Here is a 17,358-nt window from a genome sequence, read left to right as displayed (position 1 = left end):
TTTATTTCAAATTTTGGGTAAACCTTTTTAACTTGGAACACTGTGTGTATTTAATAACTGTCTTTTAATATATAAAGGGTAGTCACTATGTTCACAAGGATGTGTGGTGACAGTTCAAGGGGCACACGTTCCTTTAGAGGAAATCACAATGTCTGGAAATAGGAATAAAATTCTTCACTATGAGAAGAATAAAACATTGGAGAAGTTTGTCCAGAGAAGAAGGGGTCGGATTTCACTTGCTTGGAAGTATTTAGGACTTGCCTTGACAGGGCCCTGGATAACCTCATCTCAGGTTACCCAGGCTATCCCCATCTCCTGCTTACAGGTGGAGGTTGGAAAGAATATCTCCAGAGGGTTCTTGTGACCTAGACTGCTTACCACATTTTGATACCTATAAATATTATTTCCTTTTAAATTTTTTCTTAAGTGTAAACTACTTAAATAGGAAGAGTTACTAAGGCATTTTGAAGGACACTTAAGGAATTTCTTTCCTCTTAACTTTTTAACTTTGTGTTATCAAAATAGGACTGACTACCATCAGTAAAATGTTAGCAAGGAAATAAATGTCACCCCCACTCCAGTGGGGAAACTGGTGTACAGTTACACATGCCCCATGTGTGCTAAAAATGTGTGCACTCTGTATGTAGGCAGTTATATTTATCAGGTTCAAGAGGGCAGGGCACCAAGTTCAAGGGCACAGTTCAGGAGGCCATGGCAGATCTTGTCAGAGCTTTAGCAGGAAAGGCTCTTCAGAATTAAATCAGTATCTTCATGTCAACTGTACTTGGAAATCCGTATTTATTTCTCTAAATGATCTCTTGTGAAAGAGTAGAAAATCCTAAATCTGGAAATGAGCCATTGGAATTTCTACTCCTGATGATAAAAAAGTTTCATATTCAATCCTGTATTGATATAAAAATGCATTATATTATGTATATGTATAAAATTCATATATATATATATATATATAATTCATATATATATGTATTTTTATTGATATTTATTGATATAAAAATACACTCCCATGATTTGGTTCTGTGTGATACTGAGCTTGTCTTGAACTCACCAATGCTTAAGGTCATTTAAAATTGCAGATTTGGATTGTGTCAAACCCTCAGATTCAATTTAAAAATGCTACTTTAGCAACTGAGAGGAAAAACTCTCATCTTCATGTAAAGCAAGGTGAGAAATGTGTATAAGGAGATCAGAAATTCAGAGTTCTTGTGGGTAATGTCTTGAAGGCTAAGATATTCAGTAGTATTCAAATGGGCTTTGAAACAGAGGGATGCTGATAAAACAGAAAGAGCTCTGCATAAATAGAGCTTTGGAAAATCTGCTTTGCTGTTTGGTACTTAAAGGGTTAATTTATGTTATTTGTCTAAAAGAAAGGTTACAAGGTTCCCTTATTACCTACAAGATACCTGCAGTGACATTTATAGTAATAACAATCCTTCCTTATCTCAACAGTTAGTGTGTGGATATCCATTTCTCAGGAATTTGATATTAGCCCAACTAAGACCACAAATTGGATAGAAATTTTAAGAATGAGGGTGTTTAGCCATTGGAAGAGATTAAATCAGACATGAGTCAAAATTTAATATTTGCCCAGAGCTGGTGTTCAGACAGAGGTTCCAATTTTGGCTCAGAATTTACTGAACCCTTTTGTCTTTTAAGATCAACATAGATGATCTGGAACGTTTACCTGAAAGAAAAATCTTTCATTCAAGCACACTAAAATGGAGGGCAAATCTTCTTTTGTAGCTTTCTGTAAAATGAGATGAAATATTTGATGTTCTGAATGATTGGATTTGGCTCCTGTACCAAGTAAAGGATAATCAAGTGGCATTGCGCAGACTTCCTTGCTGGAAATGTTCCATTTAACCTCATGCAGTTTTTCCACTCCAAATAAATTAATAATTATAAAGAGAGACAAACCCCAGGCTTTTGCCTTTGTGCCCAGTAATAGTATAAGAACTACAAAACCCAGAAGTGGTGAAAAAAGAGCTCTGAGCACGATAGAAATTTCTTACAGCATTTAAAAATTTTTTCTACTCATTTATAGAAGCATTCAGCCTGAATGGGAAAGAGAAGGCTTTTTATGGCTTCAGGTGCAGGGACAGTTATCAGGATAGTTGCAGCAGGAAGCTGGGATGTTGGATGCAATTCTTGTGGCATGGAGCCAGCTGACCTAGTGCTGGCAAAAGGTCACTGGGATGGCTGAACAGACTCTTTGTGCAATGGGCTGTTTGACAAGGGCAGCTTGTGACGGGACGTGGGGGAATGACTTGGAACTGACAGGGGGTGGGTTTAGATTAGATATTAGGAAGAAATTTTTTACTGCGAGGGTGGTGAGGCGCTGGCATGGGTTTTCCTGTGGCTGCCCCATCCCTGGAAGCGTTCAAGGCCAGGCTGAACGGGGCCTGGAGCAAAATGGGATAGTGGAAGGTGTCCCTGCCCATGGCAGGAGGTGGGACTGGATGATCTTTCAGGTCACTTCCAACCCAGCCACTATCCTGTGATTCTGTTATTGCATAACCATTGTTACAATAAGTCTACTGTTTTGAATTACATCTTTTACTAATCAAAGACTGGCTAGTCCTGAAGTGTTCAGGTGCTTGGTGTCTTGTAGAAGGGAGAGTCCATACAAACCCCCAAAGTTAGTTTTTCCAGTGCTCCCTGGTGAGTGAGTCACTTCAGGATCCAGTGGCGCACAGATAGAATGTAAATGTGAAATTTTAAGCCTGGTGTCTCAACCCATGTCCTCTGTAGGCTGAGGATTTCCAGCTGAGGACTCTCTTGCACTAAAGTTGATACTGAAAAGGCATTGACCCTTTTGGTACCAACTTCCAGCTTATCACTGAACGTGTTTTTAGCTGTGCCAGTGGATTGGTGCTGGGCCCAGCTCTGTGAGGCTGCTGGGAAGACTGGGGGGACAGGTGGAGTAAGGGAAGTTTTGGAAACCAGAAGCAGCAAAAAGATCTTAACAATTCACTTGAGACTAGCAAAAATAGGTAGAATTCCTGGGATTGAAAGATCCCTGTGCTTATCAATGAACAGTATATGGATGTCAGAAAGATGGGAAGTGATTTTACAAAGTGAAACAGTTGGCTTGTGCAACAGATAACAGTAAGTTAAATATCATTTATTTATTTATTTAAAATTTTGGGTAGCTACAACTTTGTTCATGACTGAAAATTATGTTCTTATAGGCTTAGAAAAAATTCCCTTTGACTTTTTGAAACAGTTACTTTCACTCTTTTCTATATCCATCTTGGGGGTAATATTATTTTTGGGTTTCTCTTTCTTTAGAAATGAATTTAATAATTTCTTAAGAAATTAATATAATGTTGAATGAATCTTAAATTTGCTTTTGAAATGATGACTTGATAAGACTGTACAAAATTCACTAAGATTAAAAGGATTGCAAAAGTAGGAAAGATTTTATATTTTAAAGAGGCATAAGTCCACAACATGTGAAACCAGTTTGCCCACTCTTGCAAATTTTCACTGGAAATAAATGTGATTGTCTCAACAGTGTGAAAATGTGATAATTACTTAAATTTCAGTCCTCCCACCCTGTAAAAATGTTCCAGTGCTTCATTAGGTCAGACATGAAGCAAACATCATATTCTGCTTAGTGTTTAGGGTGCTGCCTCTGTTCTCCTCTGTGCTGGCATTCAAGAGATGCTCTGGTTTTATTGACCAAGGGTTTTCCCTGTAAGTCTGACATGTAAAATAAATTTACAGGATTTGTCTCCATTACCAGAGTAATGGCTGATTTCTGTTGTTCTGCTGTGCGCACTACCAAAAGCGGATGCTGGAGTAACCCTATCCAGTTTTATAAATACAGTATACATTGAAGGTATTTACCAAATGCTCAGGGTGAGTTATTTTGCCTTGAATGTAGTACAGTGATCATGAATTTGATGATGCAAGAGTAGAAACAAAAGACAGAGAGAAAGGAAGGACCATGAGGTAATCTGAACCATATGCTGAGGACCCTGCTGAGGTACTTCCTTTTGTTGAGTCATGACTTTGAAGTACAGGTATGGTTCCTGGCTTTAACTCTGTTTAAAGAACTCTGCTTAAAATTTTCACAAGTTTGCAGCTTACCCTGTATTTATTTGTAGAATTGCATCTGTAAAGAACATGGGGAGTCTGTGCTCCAGCTCTGAAGGAAAATCAACTGTATCTATGTAGAAAAAATTTCTGCATTGTTTTATGAATTTCTGAAGCTTATACCAGCTATGTTCTAAGTCCTGTGGTCTTGTAAAGCTCCACTTCAGCCATGATTAAGCCTTCAGCCATGCTTTGTTTAGGTAGAGCAGGACATATTTTTAAATGCCAGATTCAGCCAGCTGACAGGTGCTCACAAGTCTGTTCTGAAATGTCTCATGACAGGGACATGACCATGTATTAAACTGTATCCCTTCCAGTGTCCATTTGGTCTTAAAAGTAGCTATTAAAAACATACATATAAAACCATTCTGTGTGGCTAAAAATAAGGCATATTTTTGCTCTTCCTTGAGCTCTGTCCTGTTTATAAGTCTTCATGTATTTGAAGGCTTAAAATGTCTCCTTCAGCCTTTTCTCTTCCAGACTAAGCAATCTTTACTACTCCATCCTTTTTCTTATAGGTTCCCTGTGATAAATCACTTTAATGTGATAAATCTCTTTTATGTCTTGATGGTCTCTACTGGCCCCTTTCCAGTCTGTTAGTCTCTTTTAGAAGGGTGTTGGAGCTGGACACAGCACTCCACCTGATGCCTTACTTTGCTGCTGAACGACATGGAGTAGTTAAGTTCTTTGTCTTCTATCCTATGATTCTCCAAACCTCTCATTCCATATGGGATGCTCCTAAAGCATTTGTATTCCTTTAGTGCCACATTATGGAGTGTGCAGCTGCATTCTGCTGGGACTCCTTTTGCCGCAGTGAAGTTGCACAGCTGATGATTTGACCTTTTAAATTCAGGCATTCAGTTTCTTCTTTCTCAGCACACACCTCTTCAGTCAGCCTCAGTGAACGAAGTCTTACTGACTCAAGTTTATTTCTCCAATTTACCAAATGTATTAATGCTGAGAAATTCGTCAGACATAAGGCTCCTGCCTTGTGTCAGAAGGTGACCCTTATAAGAGTCATTAGTGTCAAAATACTCATCTTTGGCTAGCTGAGATATATGTGTATCCTGGGGTATTGTTTGCACCCTTTCACTTTTCTAATCAAATATGCTTTTGAAAGATTGGCTCATCTTAGTAAATCCTCAGTGACATATTTATGTTGGGTGTGTGCCCATCAAACAGCTTAAAGACATCCAGGAAATAGCAAGCAGCATGGCATGTTTATAGGGCAAGATATGAGTCTGCAGTGAATCATATTTGTGCTTAATTTTACAACTGTTCAGCTGGCTGAATCTGGCATTTAAAAATATGTCCTCTTCTACCTAGACAAAAACTGGCTGAAGGCTTAATCGTGGCTGAAGTGGAGCTTTACAAGACCACAGGACTTTGAACATAGTTGGTATAAGCTTTAGAAATACATAAAATGAGGCAAAAATGTATTTAAACAAAGTTTCAGGGGAAAAAATACCCTAAAAATATTAGCCTGTGACATGTTCTTAACAATATAGTTCATGAGGATAAAGATCCTGAGCTTTGAAGTAAAATTTAACCTTGAGAAGCAGCTTGTTGCCCTGTGTACATCTACATAGCTGCGTTGGATGTGGTGGAACCACATTAATTTATACCAGCTGAAGAGCTGGTCCAGCATTTCATGGCCTTTGCAGTGCCTACATGTTTCCTTTTAAAAGAAATATTTACAATTTCTCATAAATTTATTGTTGAGTGCCAGAAAAACAGCCATGAAAACAAGGGTTCACTATTAAATCATGGGAAAGCAAAGAGCAGTGGAGACTTCCCCAAATGTTTCTACCACATCTGTAGAAGCCCCTTCTCCTTGGTTGGGAGCACTTTCAGCCTCCCTGGGCCCTTTCATTTGTGGCTTCTCTGCTGAACCTTTTGCTTGTTCCTCATCCATCACCAAATATTCCTGAGGAATCTGTGACTGGCAACAGAGAACTGAAAGGAAGAAGACCCCACCATAAATTGTAGTATGTGTCTGTCATTTGGTTTTGATACAAATGGGGAATATTTCCTGACTGCAATTCTCAGACCACTGATTTTCATAGTGCCTATTTCATGCAACCTGCAGGAGAGACGTGTCAGAGCAAGCCTGCTAACTGTACATATTGGCCATTCGAGCTAAGTATATAGTCTAATGAAAGATTCCATAACAGCTTCCTGCCTGGAATTCGTGAATGCTTTTGAATAAGTCTGTTATGAGAAGTCTTGGAGGATTAAATTGTACAAATAGTCAGAAGGAAATGGAGAAGAATGAAAAAGAATGGTATTTGTCTAGTATAAAATGGAGAGTGCAACTTGTTTTGAATGGCACAGTCAACTTGGTTTCATTATTTTTATGATCATCTAACTGGTATGTGGTCAGTAGAGGTCCCTCCAGCCTTTCTTAGGCATTCGTGTCGACAGCATTTTGAATTTTACAGTAGCTAAACAAAAACAACAAGGAATTCAAATGTCGTAGTTGGTTATGGCGAGACAATGAGAAAAGGGGCTGCCTGTGCTCCAGTTTTATTTCCCCTCACCTCATCAAAAATGCTGAGTCTTGGCTAAGTGAGCTAGCCAACAGCAGAACTGTTGTTCCATGAGCTGGAGCTCTGTGTGAATGGAGGCAGCTTGACAGAAAGGTGGAAGTTGCATTTGTGGCACATCCCTGGGCTTTGGTTAGGTTTTCAGAGATAGAACACATTTCTGTGAATGCGTGGAACTGCTATTGAAGTTACACAGTTTACAGCACTGGGATTGAAGAAGTAGATGTGATGGAAGGGAAGAAAAATGTCATGGAGTAAAGATAGTTTTTCTCTTGTGTTACAGTGGATTTAATCACCGTTAAAGGGAAAATCAGTGGGCAGAAGTTGAAGGAAACAATTCTGCTCAGTTAGAAAGGGTCCTGAGCAGCCTGGCGTAGTGGAAGGTGCTACTGCCCACGGCAGGGAGATGATCCTTAAGGTCTCTTCCAGCTATGGTTCCAGCTATGATTCTAAGATTTCATCCTCAGCAAAGCAAAAATTGTTCCTTATTCAGGCTTTTCTCAGTTTATAGATAATTTCCCTATCTGGCAATCTCTGCTTTAAAAAATAATTTCTGTTGGGTTTTTGTGATCCAGAATAGAAGAGAGAAATGAAAGCTTCAGCCATCCTGTAGGTGGAGGCCATGTGCACCCCTCGATGGTAGGTCAGCTGGTGTCTTCCTGCCAGCTGCAACTCTCCCAGTCTTACAGTGGAAATTGAAATGGAAATTTCTGTGGGCCACAAGAGTTGTGCTTATTTTGAGGAGGGACTGAGTGCCAGGTCGCTCTTGTTGGGAATGTTCTGCTCTACCTGCTTGTGGTTTGGGTTTATGGAAAGATTGGGATTTTTATAGTTGGTTCCTGGCAGGAATGCAGACATTTCCATACCTACAGGGTTTGATAAATGATCATTGGAGAAGAGAACAACTCGGCTAAAAAGTTTCTGTAGGACTTTATGTATAGTGCTTTAAAGGAGAGTCTTCTGGTGGGTGGATTACAGGGGTCAAGATTTGCCATTTATTCTTCTAGATGGGAAATTATGAAACTGCCACAGTGGTTTCTGCAGTTCTGACACTGTAATGTCACAGAGCAGAGCTGCTTTTATTTCCTAAATTGGAATCTGGTTGTGGATTTGCTTTCATATGTGTTATCTAATCTATAGGCTGGACTAAAAGATATTTCTCTTTATAAGAACTTTTCCCATAGTTGTGAAATAAAAAATAAAAGTTTGTTCATTCAAAAATCAGTAAAAATGCTGTTCAGTTATTGACCCTCCTAAGGAGAGTTACTATGAGAACATCCTTTGTCTGTGTGTTGCCTTTCATGCTTATAATGATGGATTTTGAAAGTTTTCAGTTATAGCAAATCAAAGTCCACTTACTTAGAGTGAACATGAGAAATGATGGAAAATTGCATATATTTTCTCTTGACCTTATTATAGCATAAGCTCTCAAAGACTTCTGTGGAAGAATTAAATCATAAGCCTTCAGATCCTTTTTTTTCTTCTTCACACACGGGTGGGTTTGCAGATGCAGTTCAGTCTTTGCAGGAGCTGCTGAAATCAGATTTACCCATGCTACAGGGTGTATTGGCATTGGAAATGGACCACCAACATCTTTTTTAACAGGAACACTAGGAACAAAATAGATTTCAGGCCAGGATTTGGCTTTGAAAAGAGGAAAGTGATCATTATTATTGTAAACTGTAGCTCGAGTTTGAAAACATTTCTTTTATAGTCAGTTTTAGTTAATGCAGGTTGCTGAAGAAAGAAAATACCTCCCTCACAAAGGAACACATGGGAAATAATAAGCTTATTAACTGAATGCATGAAACCTGCTCTGCTTTTCATGAAAGAAGGGTCTATGCTATGCTGAATAAAACTTTCCCCTTTGCATGCTGATGTGTGTTCCACGAATTGATGTTGCTGCTTCATTAGGAAACCCAGCATTTGAAGCTGCATTCTGGCAGCAGAACTCCTTTTGCTTACCAAACTTGGCCAGAGGAGTAAAAGAGCCAGCACTTGTTTGTAAAGAAGAAACAGAGAGTCTGAAAACCTGAAGTTTTCTTAAGTTGGAGCAATTTTTCATTTTAGGGTGAGCCTTTAATTTCTTGTGGTAACTGTGCGTGGTGCCGTGGTGCAATGTAATAAATCACTTGAGGATGTTCAGTTTCTAGTTTCACTGTATTTGACCCAAGTACAAATCAAAATCCACTGCAGCTGTGTAAGAAAGTACCTTCTTTCCTTTCCCAAAATGTTGCTGCTTAACTGTAAACTTTGTGAATATTTTTTATTCATTTGAGGTGCATACATTCAGTATTCGCAGAATTCACTTTGTGGAAAATGTTAAGTAGACACTCTGAAAATTACATTACTGTTGCAATATATTCTATTTTTTTAGTGTTACAGTCATAGTATTGTCCTAATTCTGGGTTCTCTGACATGTCTGTAAATGGAGCTGCACTGTGCTCCTCCTACGCCACTGGCAACGGAAGCAAAATTCACTTCCAGACAGGAGGGTGTATGTGGGGGCGTTGGGACAAAGAGAGCGTTGTGTTTATAAACAAGTAAACTGGGAAAAACATATTTCAGTCAGTGACCAAACATAAATAAATAAATAAATAAATAGATTCCATGAAAACATTTAAATGAAAAAAAAAGGAGAAATTGAAAAGTTCTGGATTTTGCTGGGAAATAGATTTTGAGCAATGCTTTGGGATTTGTAAGCAAGCCATTTCACTTGATCCAAGCCAAGCATCTTTTCCCAGAAGTCTGTGAACTGCAGCATTCATCTGTGCTGTTAGGATGTAGTTGAGGTCCCAAATCAAGCAACCCCTTCCATTCAGTTCCAGAAGAAAGTTGTGGAGCTGGTCAGAGCCCTGTTTCGATGTGGTGGCCTCTGCTGCTGTGCCTGACCTAACGACCAGCTCAGTGTCTGAGACAGGGTCAGACTTCTGAGCAAGTTATGGACCTGGCTCTCAGGTCTCTCTTGTCTCAGGTGAGTGACTTTGTGTAGGCTCTCAGTGCTGGGGAATGCAGCCTGGCTTTGTCCATCCCATACACACGTTTCCTGTATGGTTCTCAAACTCCTGTGAAGCACCTGTGTTTGAGAAGGCAGATTTCTTTCCTAAAAAATCTGCTCAGTCGTCTGCATGCTCAGACCATGAGCTGAGTTTTTGTGCCTGCATATGTTGTCCCAACAGGGTGTACAGCCAACTCTTCTACTTTATAGATACAACCCTTACTGGTAATTTTTATTTTGTCACCCTTCTATTGCCCCAGTCCTGTTTTTCTGAGCAAGTGAAGGCTTCCCTGCCCATATTGATCAGTACATTGGGTCCATCCCAGGACCTGGTTGTAAATCCGTCCTAGGCATGTTCATGAATTCCAGACAGTTGTGGTGATTTCTGGGCATGGCTGTTCTTTGTGCTGAGATTTGTTTACCATGATGAGGCCAGAATTGGATTAGGAACTTAGTGTTGAAAGTACTGTCAATCTCCAGTTCCTATAGCAATATCTCAATATTGAGATGGGCTATTACTGTTTTAAAAAATAATCTATACAAATGAACTGTACAATATGCACAATTGGGATTTTCACGAAGCTTTCACTTCGTTGCTGGATGTCTTCTGTGGAAGGTGGGCTGAGACAAAGGCTTGCTTGTTCTGAGTATGCAAAAGGAGCCTGGTGCGGTGTGGGGATGGGAAGTGGACTGTGATGAGCAGGAGGACTTCAGGAAATGAAAACAAAAACAAATCAGCAGTGTACGGTAAGAGGCATGAAGGAAAGAGCAGTGGTGCAGCTTCTGAAAGCAGAGTGAGGAACTTTGCTGGCAGCTTGTGAAGAGGTTGTCACCTTTCTTCCTCTCTGTGTCTGTGTCAGGGCACCGTGTCAGGTCACACTAGAGGTCACTGGGACTCCTCTCACAGTGGTGGAATCCCTGGAAGAGCTCAAAGAAAGGTCTAGGTGTGGTGCTTAGGGATGTTGTTGAGTGGTGGGCTTGGCAGTCCAGTGTTAATGGTTGGACTCCATCTTGGTTGTCTTTTCCAACCTTAATGATTCTCTGATTCCTGTGCCATTATCTTTTTGGTCCTCCTTAACAAAGGTTGAATTCAGCAGGCTTGAGCAGAGCAGCAAGAGGCCAGATGGTATCGCTGTTTGAGATATTTGGTGGCTTGATTTTCCTTCTGTGTTAAACAGGAGCAATACCCTGGAAGCCAGCAGATGGCACAAGTTTAAAAGCAGTGTGATTCCTGTCTGTGTCTGTAACCCAGTTCCTGATTCCTTCCAGCTCCATGTGGGTACTTGGTCATAGGAAAAGTACTAGGAAAACCAGCCAGTATAATAGTTAGTTACTGGTTAAGAGTCCTGGAAATCTTCTGACTTCAGTAATAGTTTTAAAAGTATCATTAGTTCCTGCTATTTCACTTTGTCCATAACCATGTGAAATGGCTGAGTTTATTATTAAGTAGTCTCTAATACTCTTAGAAACTTGATTCTGTGCTAAGTCAGGAAGATGTATGTGACTTAAATCTTCAGTAGATCTTGTTTGGATCAGAGGAGGGAGGTTAACAGAGCTGTATCTTCACTGGGCAACTGAAAGTGAAGTAAAACAGTCCCTGTGTGGCTGCAGCAGCTCGTGATTTACAGGGCTGGATTCACAGGGCTGCTCCTGCTGCCGAGGACGCGCGCTCTCCACTGCTGTTGATTTTTGAATTAAAAAAATGCAGCTCTGTACACAGTTTACTTTCGTGCTGGAGGGCAGGGAAATATAGGTAAGAGCCGTTAATCCCCAGCAGGCTGCTGGGCAGGCGAACAGACACAGATGACAAAATTTAATTGGAAACATGAGCAGTTTAACAGAAAACATATTTGTGATAATTGAGAGAGTAACATCTTCAAAAGGGAAACTCTGCAAAGAGGAACTGATTCAGAGAAGTGGCCACTGGTAGGTGAGTGTGATTTTTCAAGCTCTCTTTAGGCTCAGAACTAATTTCTTAATAAGAACAAATAATATTAGGAGGAATTAACTAAATAATAGATTTGTTTTCTTTGTGGGGGAGGGCTGTACAGTTACTGCCACAAGTTTCTCTTACAGCTGTATTAGGCTATGTGGTAGTACTTAATTTAGGTTCTTTACAAAAGGGTACAATTGGTTTTATTTTTGTACATGGAGTTTTCTTCTTTGCATTGTGAAGATATTACCACCCCTGCCCCCAATAACTGAAAGGACTTTAGTTTTACTTTTTTCCTTACTCCTGCATTTTTTAATGTTTGAGGTTTTTCTGAGAATCAAACTTGGACAGCAAGTATTTTGCCAAAAGCAGAGGGAACCCTTAGTTACAAAATAGTGCTGTCTTTTTGCTAATGAAAAAGTATTGTGGGCTTAATAAGGGAGAGCACATTGCAGAACACATTTTGGTTTGAATTGAAAGAGGTTCTTTTTCTTCCTTCTTTTTCTTGAAACAGCAAGTAAATGCAAATTATAAGTAGGAGCTCATTTTTGCTGTGCTGGGTAGGAAAAGGAAGCTGGCTTTTATTTTCTCTGAGTTTCACTGATATTGAAAATATTAATCTCTCTTTTTAATGTTGTCAATGTGAAATTCTTGATGTTTCATTACAGAAAGTATCTCATAGTAACTCTAATACCAGGTACTACTGTGTTGATTTATTGGGTTGTTTTCTCTGTTTTTTTTTCTAGAGCCTGCAGACAGCACGGCCTCCCAGCCCACAGGAATGAATGAAAATGTCTCATCCTCAGTTCAAAGCTGCGGCAGTGCTGTTCCTTGCAATAACTCCTCAGCCATCCCTCAGCCCAGCTCTGCTATTAAACCTTGGCGCAGCAAGTCCCTCAGTGCCAAGCACACAGCAACGTCTTCCATGCTATCTGTGAAGCAGCCAGCAGTGGAGCCTCCAAAGCAGCCATCGGAAATCACCAAAACAGCTCCCAACAGTCAGAAATCCATGCTGGAAAAACTAAAACTCTTCAACAGCAAAGGGGGTTCCAAAGCAGGAGTGTCTGGGACAACGCCAGAGTGTCCGGGCTCTCGGGACAGCAGCTGTGAAAAGCTGGAGGCGCTTCTCAGCTTTGAGGAGAGCGAAGAAATCGATGCCACCAACCAGAATGTGAACAACCCAGGATCGATGTCCAACAGCCCAAAAATTGCTCTCAAGGGAATTGCACAAAGGACTTTCAGCCGCGCGCTAACTAATAAGAAAAGTTCTCCAAAGGGTAATGAGAAGGAGAAAGAGAAACAAAAAGAGAAAGAAAAGGATAAAAGTAAAGACATTACAAAGAGAACATCCATCACTGAGAAGCTGGAGCTGAAGGAGGAACCTAAAGAAGAACAGACAGCGCAGACAGCAACAACAGAGATGCCAAAAAAGTCCTCCAAAATTGCAAGCTTTATCCCTAAAGGAGGGAAGCTGAACAGTGCCAAGAAGGAGGCCTCTGCCCCTTCGCACAGCGGAATACCAAAACCAGGAATGAAGAACACCACAGGGAAATCCTCAAGTGCCCCTGTTCCTGCAAAGGAAGGCGAGAGGAGCCGTGGTGGGAAAGCCAGCATGGGGCTCTCGCATCAGAAGTCCCAGCTGGACGGCCGTCATTCCAGCTCCTCCTCCAGCCTGGCTTCCTCCGAGGGGAAGGGCGTCGGGGGCCTGCAGAGCAGCAGCAGCAGCCAGGCCGTGAGCGGGCCCGCGGTGACCACGCACAGCACGGGCAGCAACACCGTGAGCGTGCAGCTACCTCATCCCCAGCAGCAGTACAGCCACCCCAACACCGCCACCGTCGCACCCTTCATGTACAGGTACGGGACACGCCCCAGGGGCTGGGGGAGCGGGCGGCCCAGAAGGATCATTCTGGACACTTCCAGGGGGGCGAAGCAGCAAGGTAAATGCTACAAGGCTCTTGCTTCAAGAGTGTAGGCAATTTATGCATTTTCACAAAAACTGGTGGTGAAGGCTGTATGAGAAGTTATGATAGACAGGAGGGGGAATAATGGTTGTGTCCAACGTTACTAGCAGGAAAGATGGCAATCTGAACACCTCCTTGACCAGGTGCTGCTCTTCTGAAGGGTACAAGAACATGTATCAGGTTTGTTTTGTGCACCATAGCTTTGAAAGTTGTAACAATGCCAAGGTGCTCTCGGGATCTTTGTTGTGGCTGACAGTGGTGGAGCTGCCTTACTATAAGCAGGAATTGGAAATTAAAGAAAAAAAATTAAAATAAAAATACTTTCATTTAAGTAAGGCCAGACAAGAAGTCTGTGCTGCTGTATGTGTTAACCCTGAGACAAGGAAAGAGCAGCCAAAGGCAGTCACAGCTAAGCTCTGTCTAGTCAATCTTCTATTTGAAGTACCTTCTTTGTGACAGTGGCGGTAGAGGATACATAAGGGAAGTATCCCAGGGACAGCAGGGAAGTAACAAGAGGGAAATCAGTAGCAGGGATTCTTAAGGACACAGTATGACTGGGACACAAGTTTCTCAGTCAGAGGATGCGATTTTTGGTTTGGACAGCCATCTCATGGGGGTTTCATGACACTGCTTAGCTCTTTCATAGGAAGAGGACGCAAGTGTTTGCTCTGTCTTAATCTTCTTGCTGCTTCTGATCTGAAAGAGCTTTCTCACCTCCTTCCCTTCCTTAAGATGTGTCGTTTCTAGGCTAAGGTGTCCTAGCCTCTTTTGTTTTCACTTGTAGAAATTCTGTTCATGATCTTTGGTAATTTTTGTTGCCCTGTACCATGGTTTTTTCAGCTCTACTGTGCACATTTCTGCCTTGGATCTCTTGGCTGATGTAGCATAAAAAATGGTCAGTCACATTTTTTGAATAAGAGTGAATGTCAGTGGAATGAACCTGAAGGAGAGTGATGCCAAAGGCCTGTGTAGGAATGCAGAATAGGAAGAGCAACTCTTGAGTCTTCTGACTCCTTTGAGAATTCTCCTTGTATGTGTAGAATTAAATGGCAGGGGACCTGGGAAGCAGAAATTTTTGGAGATGTGTTGTTAAGTTTATCACCATCGTGTCCCCTCATTGTTGGTATTGATCTTAGTCTGAACACAGATATAATTATCTAATGTGCAAAAGCAGATGCAGTCCATACATTTTCTATAATCTAAACATACTGATAAACACTGCATAGTATTTTTTTGACCTTTTACAAAAACCAGGAATGAAACCAAACTTTGCCAACTTTGTTCATGTCTGAAGGATTGTATAGATTTAATTGAACTTCATGTAACTCATCTGTCCTGTAGGATTAAGGATGGCAAACCAGATATATTTATATGAAAATAAATGATTAATTTTGATAATGATTAGACTAATAGCTCTCAATCAGAATTATTTACTACACAGTACAGGCAGCCATGATTACTAGTATAGTATAATTCACTATTATTGAAACAATATCAAAGGAATTATGTTGAAGTTATATTAAAAGCACTTATATTAAAAGCAGTAGAGATTGATGTTATTCACCCATACCAATAATTGTGGGCATATCTCTTTTGCTCATCCTGCAGGATGTCTCCACTCAAGGAGGACTCTGCACATACTCAAAGGAGGGGTGTGTTAGAAAACCTTGTCATTAAAGAGTGGGATTGGGCTTTTATAGTGCAAAGTGACCATCAGTCATGTGTATCCTGGCCAGCTGTGTCAGCCCAGCACCTCCAGTTATCAGTGGTGTCATTGTTGTTTCCTTTATCGGGCACTTTACCAGGTCTGCCACATCTTCACCTCCCTGTGGGGAGGTTGGACTCTGGGCTTGATGAGTCAGGCTGGTTTCAGTGTTCCTCAGCACCAAAAGCAGCAAGAGGCCCCTTCTCCTTCTGCCACAGACAACTCTGTAAACAGGGCATCGTTCCTGTTGTTTTACCCCCACTCCAGGCAGAGCATCCAGCTATAAGAGTCAGGTGAAATTAGGAGCATTGCAATAGTAATTCCCCACTGTGTCTTTTCTTTTCTACAGCAGCACTTACCCTTGGGGCAGGAGCTGCCTGTTGGTGTGGCTCTATGAGCAAAACACAGCACAATTAGTAAAGTGAAGTGAGTCACAGTATCTTACTCAAATCTGACAGGTGATCCTTACATCACCTTTCATTGCCTGACAGCCATAATATCGGAAAATAAATTGGAGTTTGAAGTTGGTTTTGCCCAGTCATTTCTCTTAAAATGGAAGTGATGTTGAAGAGAACCTAGCAGGAGTGTAACATTACATCACATGCTCCCTGCTTTATCTTCATGCAATACAGACTTTATTGGAGAGGATCAGATTAGCCACAACAATTGATGTTATTGATAATTAAGATACATCTGGAAATCCAAGTGTTTTAAGACCCCATCTGATGAGCTGTGAAGCCTATCTTCGACTATGAATTTTTTATTTTTTACAGCTGAGTGCTTGTTTGCATTTCTAGGACATAATTCAACATGGGACTAATGAATTATGTAAAAGCAGTCTGCTGGTGTGTTCTGGAGAGTGGGACAGAGTGGCTGATGGCAGGTGCACTCGTCTTGTTGTTAAACTTGAGCTACTTTGGATGGAGAGTGGCTGCACATCCCTGTTTTGTTTTGTTTTCCAGATCTCAGACAGACAATGAAGGGAACGTAACAGCCGAGGCCAGCACAGGAGGAGTCAGCATGGATTCTGCTCTTTATGTCAAAACTGCCCAGTCTGCCCTTGAGGACCTCTCAGGTAGGTCTTGCAGCATGACCCATTACTGGCTGTGGTCTGGTTAAATAAGAATGGGCTGGACCAAGTTGATTTTATTCCTACTGTTTTCATTCTTAATAACTCTATTTCTTTCAGCTCTTCAGCAGTGAACTGAGTGTCAGTAATTTGAACTCTAGATGCTTAAGTTCAGCACAAGTGTGCTCCCCAAATTTCTTGAAATCACCAGGAATTCTGCCTGCTTAATGAGATGTGCAGCATTTTTTAGGATTAAACTACTATAAGGATCCTAATAATTCTTAAGTATTTCATATGCATTGTTTAGATTTAAAAACTTCATTTTGGAGCTTACAGAACAGACTGTGTTCATTTCCTTGATGTTTTGGGTTGGAGGAATTTTACTATCACTCACATGAATCTGATCAATTTGAGAAACAGCCTTTGCAGCAATAGGGCACCAAAATCCAACTACACTCTATTGTGTCCAGTATACAGAAGCTGAAATTGGTTGTGGCTAGAATATGAGTAGTCTAAATTAGAAAGCACCTGGTATATATATATATCTAGAATTCCTGCTGCTGTAAAAAGTATATGCTAGTTAAAAAAATAAATTAAGCTTACCAATATCACACAGTGATTTTCAGCAACCATATTCGGTTAGAATATACTAGATTCTACTAATATGATCTAAAATGTGTTTTTAAGGTCATGGTCTGATCGCCTCCTGTCCCCATTTCAGCAATATCTATGACTTTGCTTACTGTGTGCTATTGCAGGATATCTCATCTGTAGAATCTCTCAGTTTTTTTCCATCTGCTTAGTCTTGGTGTCCCCCAGTTTAATGTGGGGTTTGAAACCAAATGCCCTCCTTGGAAAAGTGATGTGGCTAAAAGTTTCACAAGGAGATTCATTTCATACTGCATTGCATATTCTCTCAATACTACCTGTGTGCTGATGGCAAAGGTGAGAGGCAGAGTCACTGGTGAGGAAAAGGGCTGCAGGAATGCCTAAGTGAACATATCTGTGTGTGCAATTTATACATAAG

At 40.8% G+C, this 17,358-nt stretch overlaps 1 protein-coding gene across 2 annotated transcripts in view; it reads left to right on the top strand.

The window, feature by feature from the left end:
• Nucleotides 1-17,358, top strand: part of NAV2 (neuron navigator 2) — a 203,466-nt gene that overhangs the window by 87,582 nt on the left and 98,526 nt on the right. For both annotated transcript variants that reach the window (XM_041461855.1, XM_041461854.1), the window contains 2 exons: nucleotides 12,343-13,450; nucleotides 16,225-16,337. In XM_041461855.1, the coding sequence (XP_041317789.1) occupies nucleotides 12,343-13,450; nucleotides 16,225-16,337 (1,221 nt within the window). The remainder of the gene's footprint in view (nucleotides 1-12,342; nucleotides 13,451-16,224; nucleotides 16,338-17,358) is intronic.

This window comes from Pyrgilauda ruficollis, unplaced genomic scaffold (assembly GCF_017590135.1).
Source record: "Pyrgilauda ruficollis isolate IOZ18807 unplaced genomic scaffold, ASM1759013v1 scaffold156, whole genome shotgun sequence".
Taxonomy (NCBI): Eukaryota; Metazoa; Chordata; class Aves; order Passeriformes; family Passeridae; genus Pyrgilauda; species Pyrgilauda ruficollis.
This window is presented reverse-complemented; position numbering and strand designations above follow the sequence as displayed.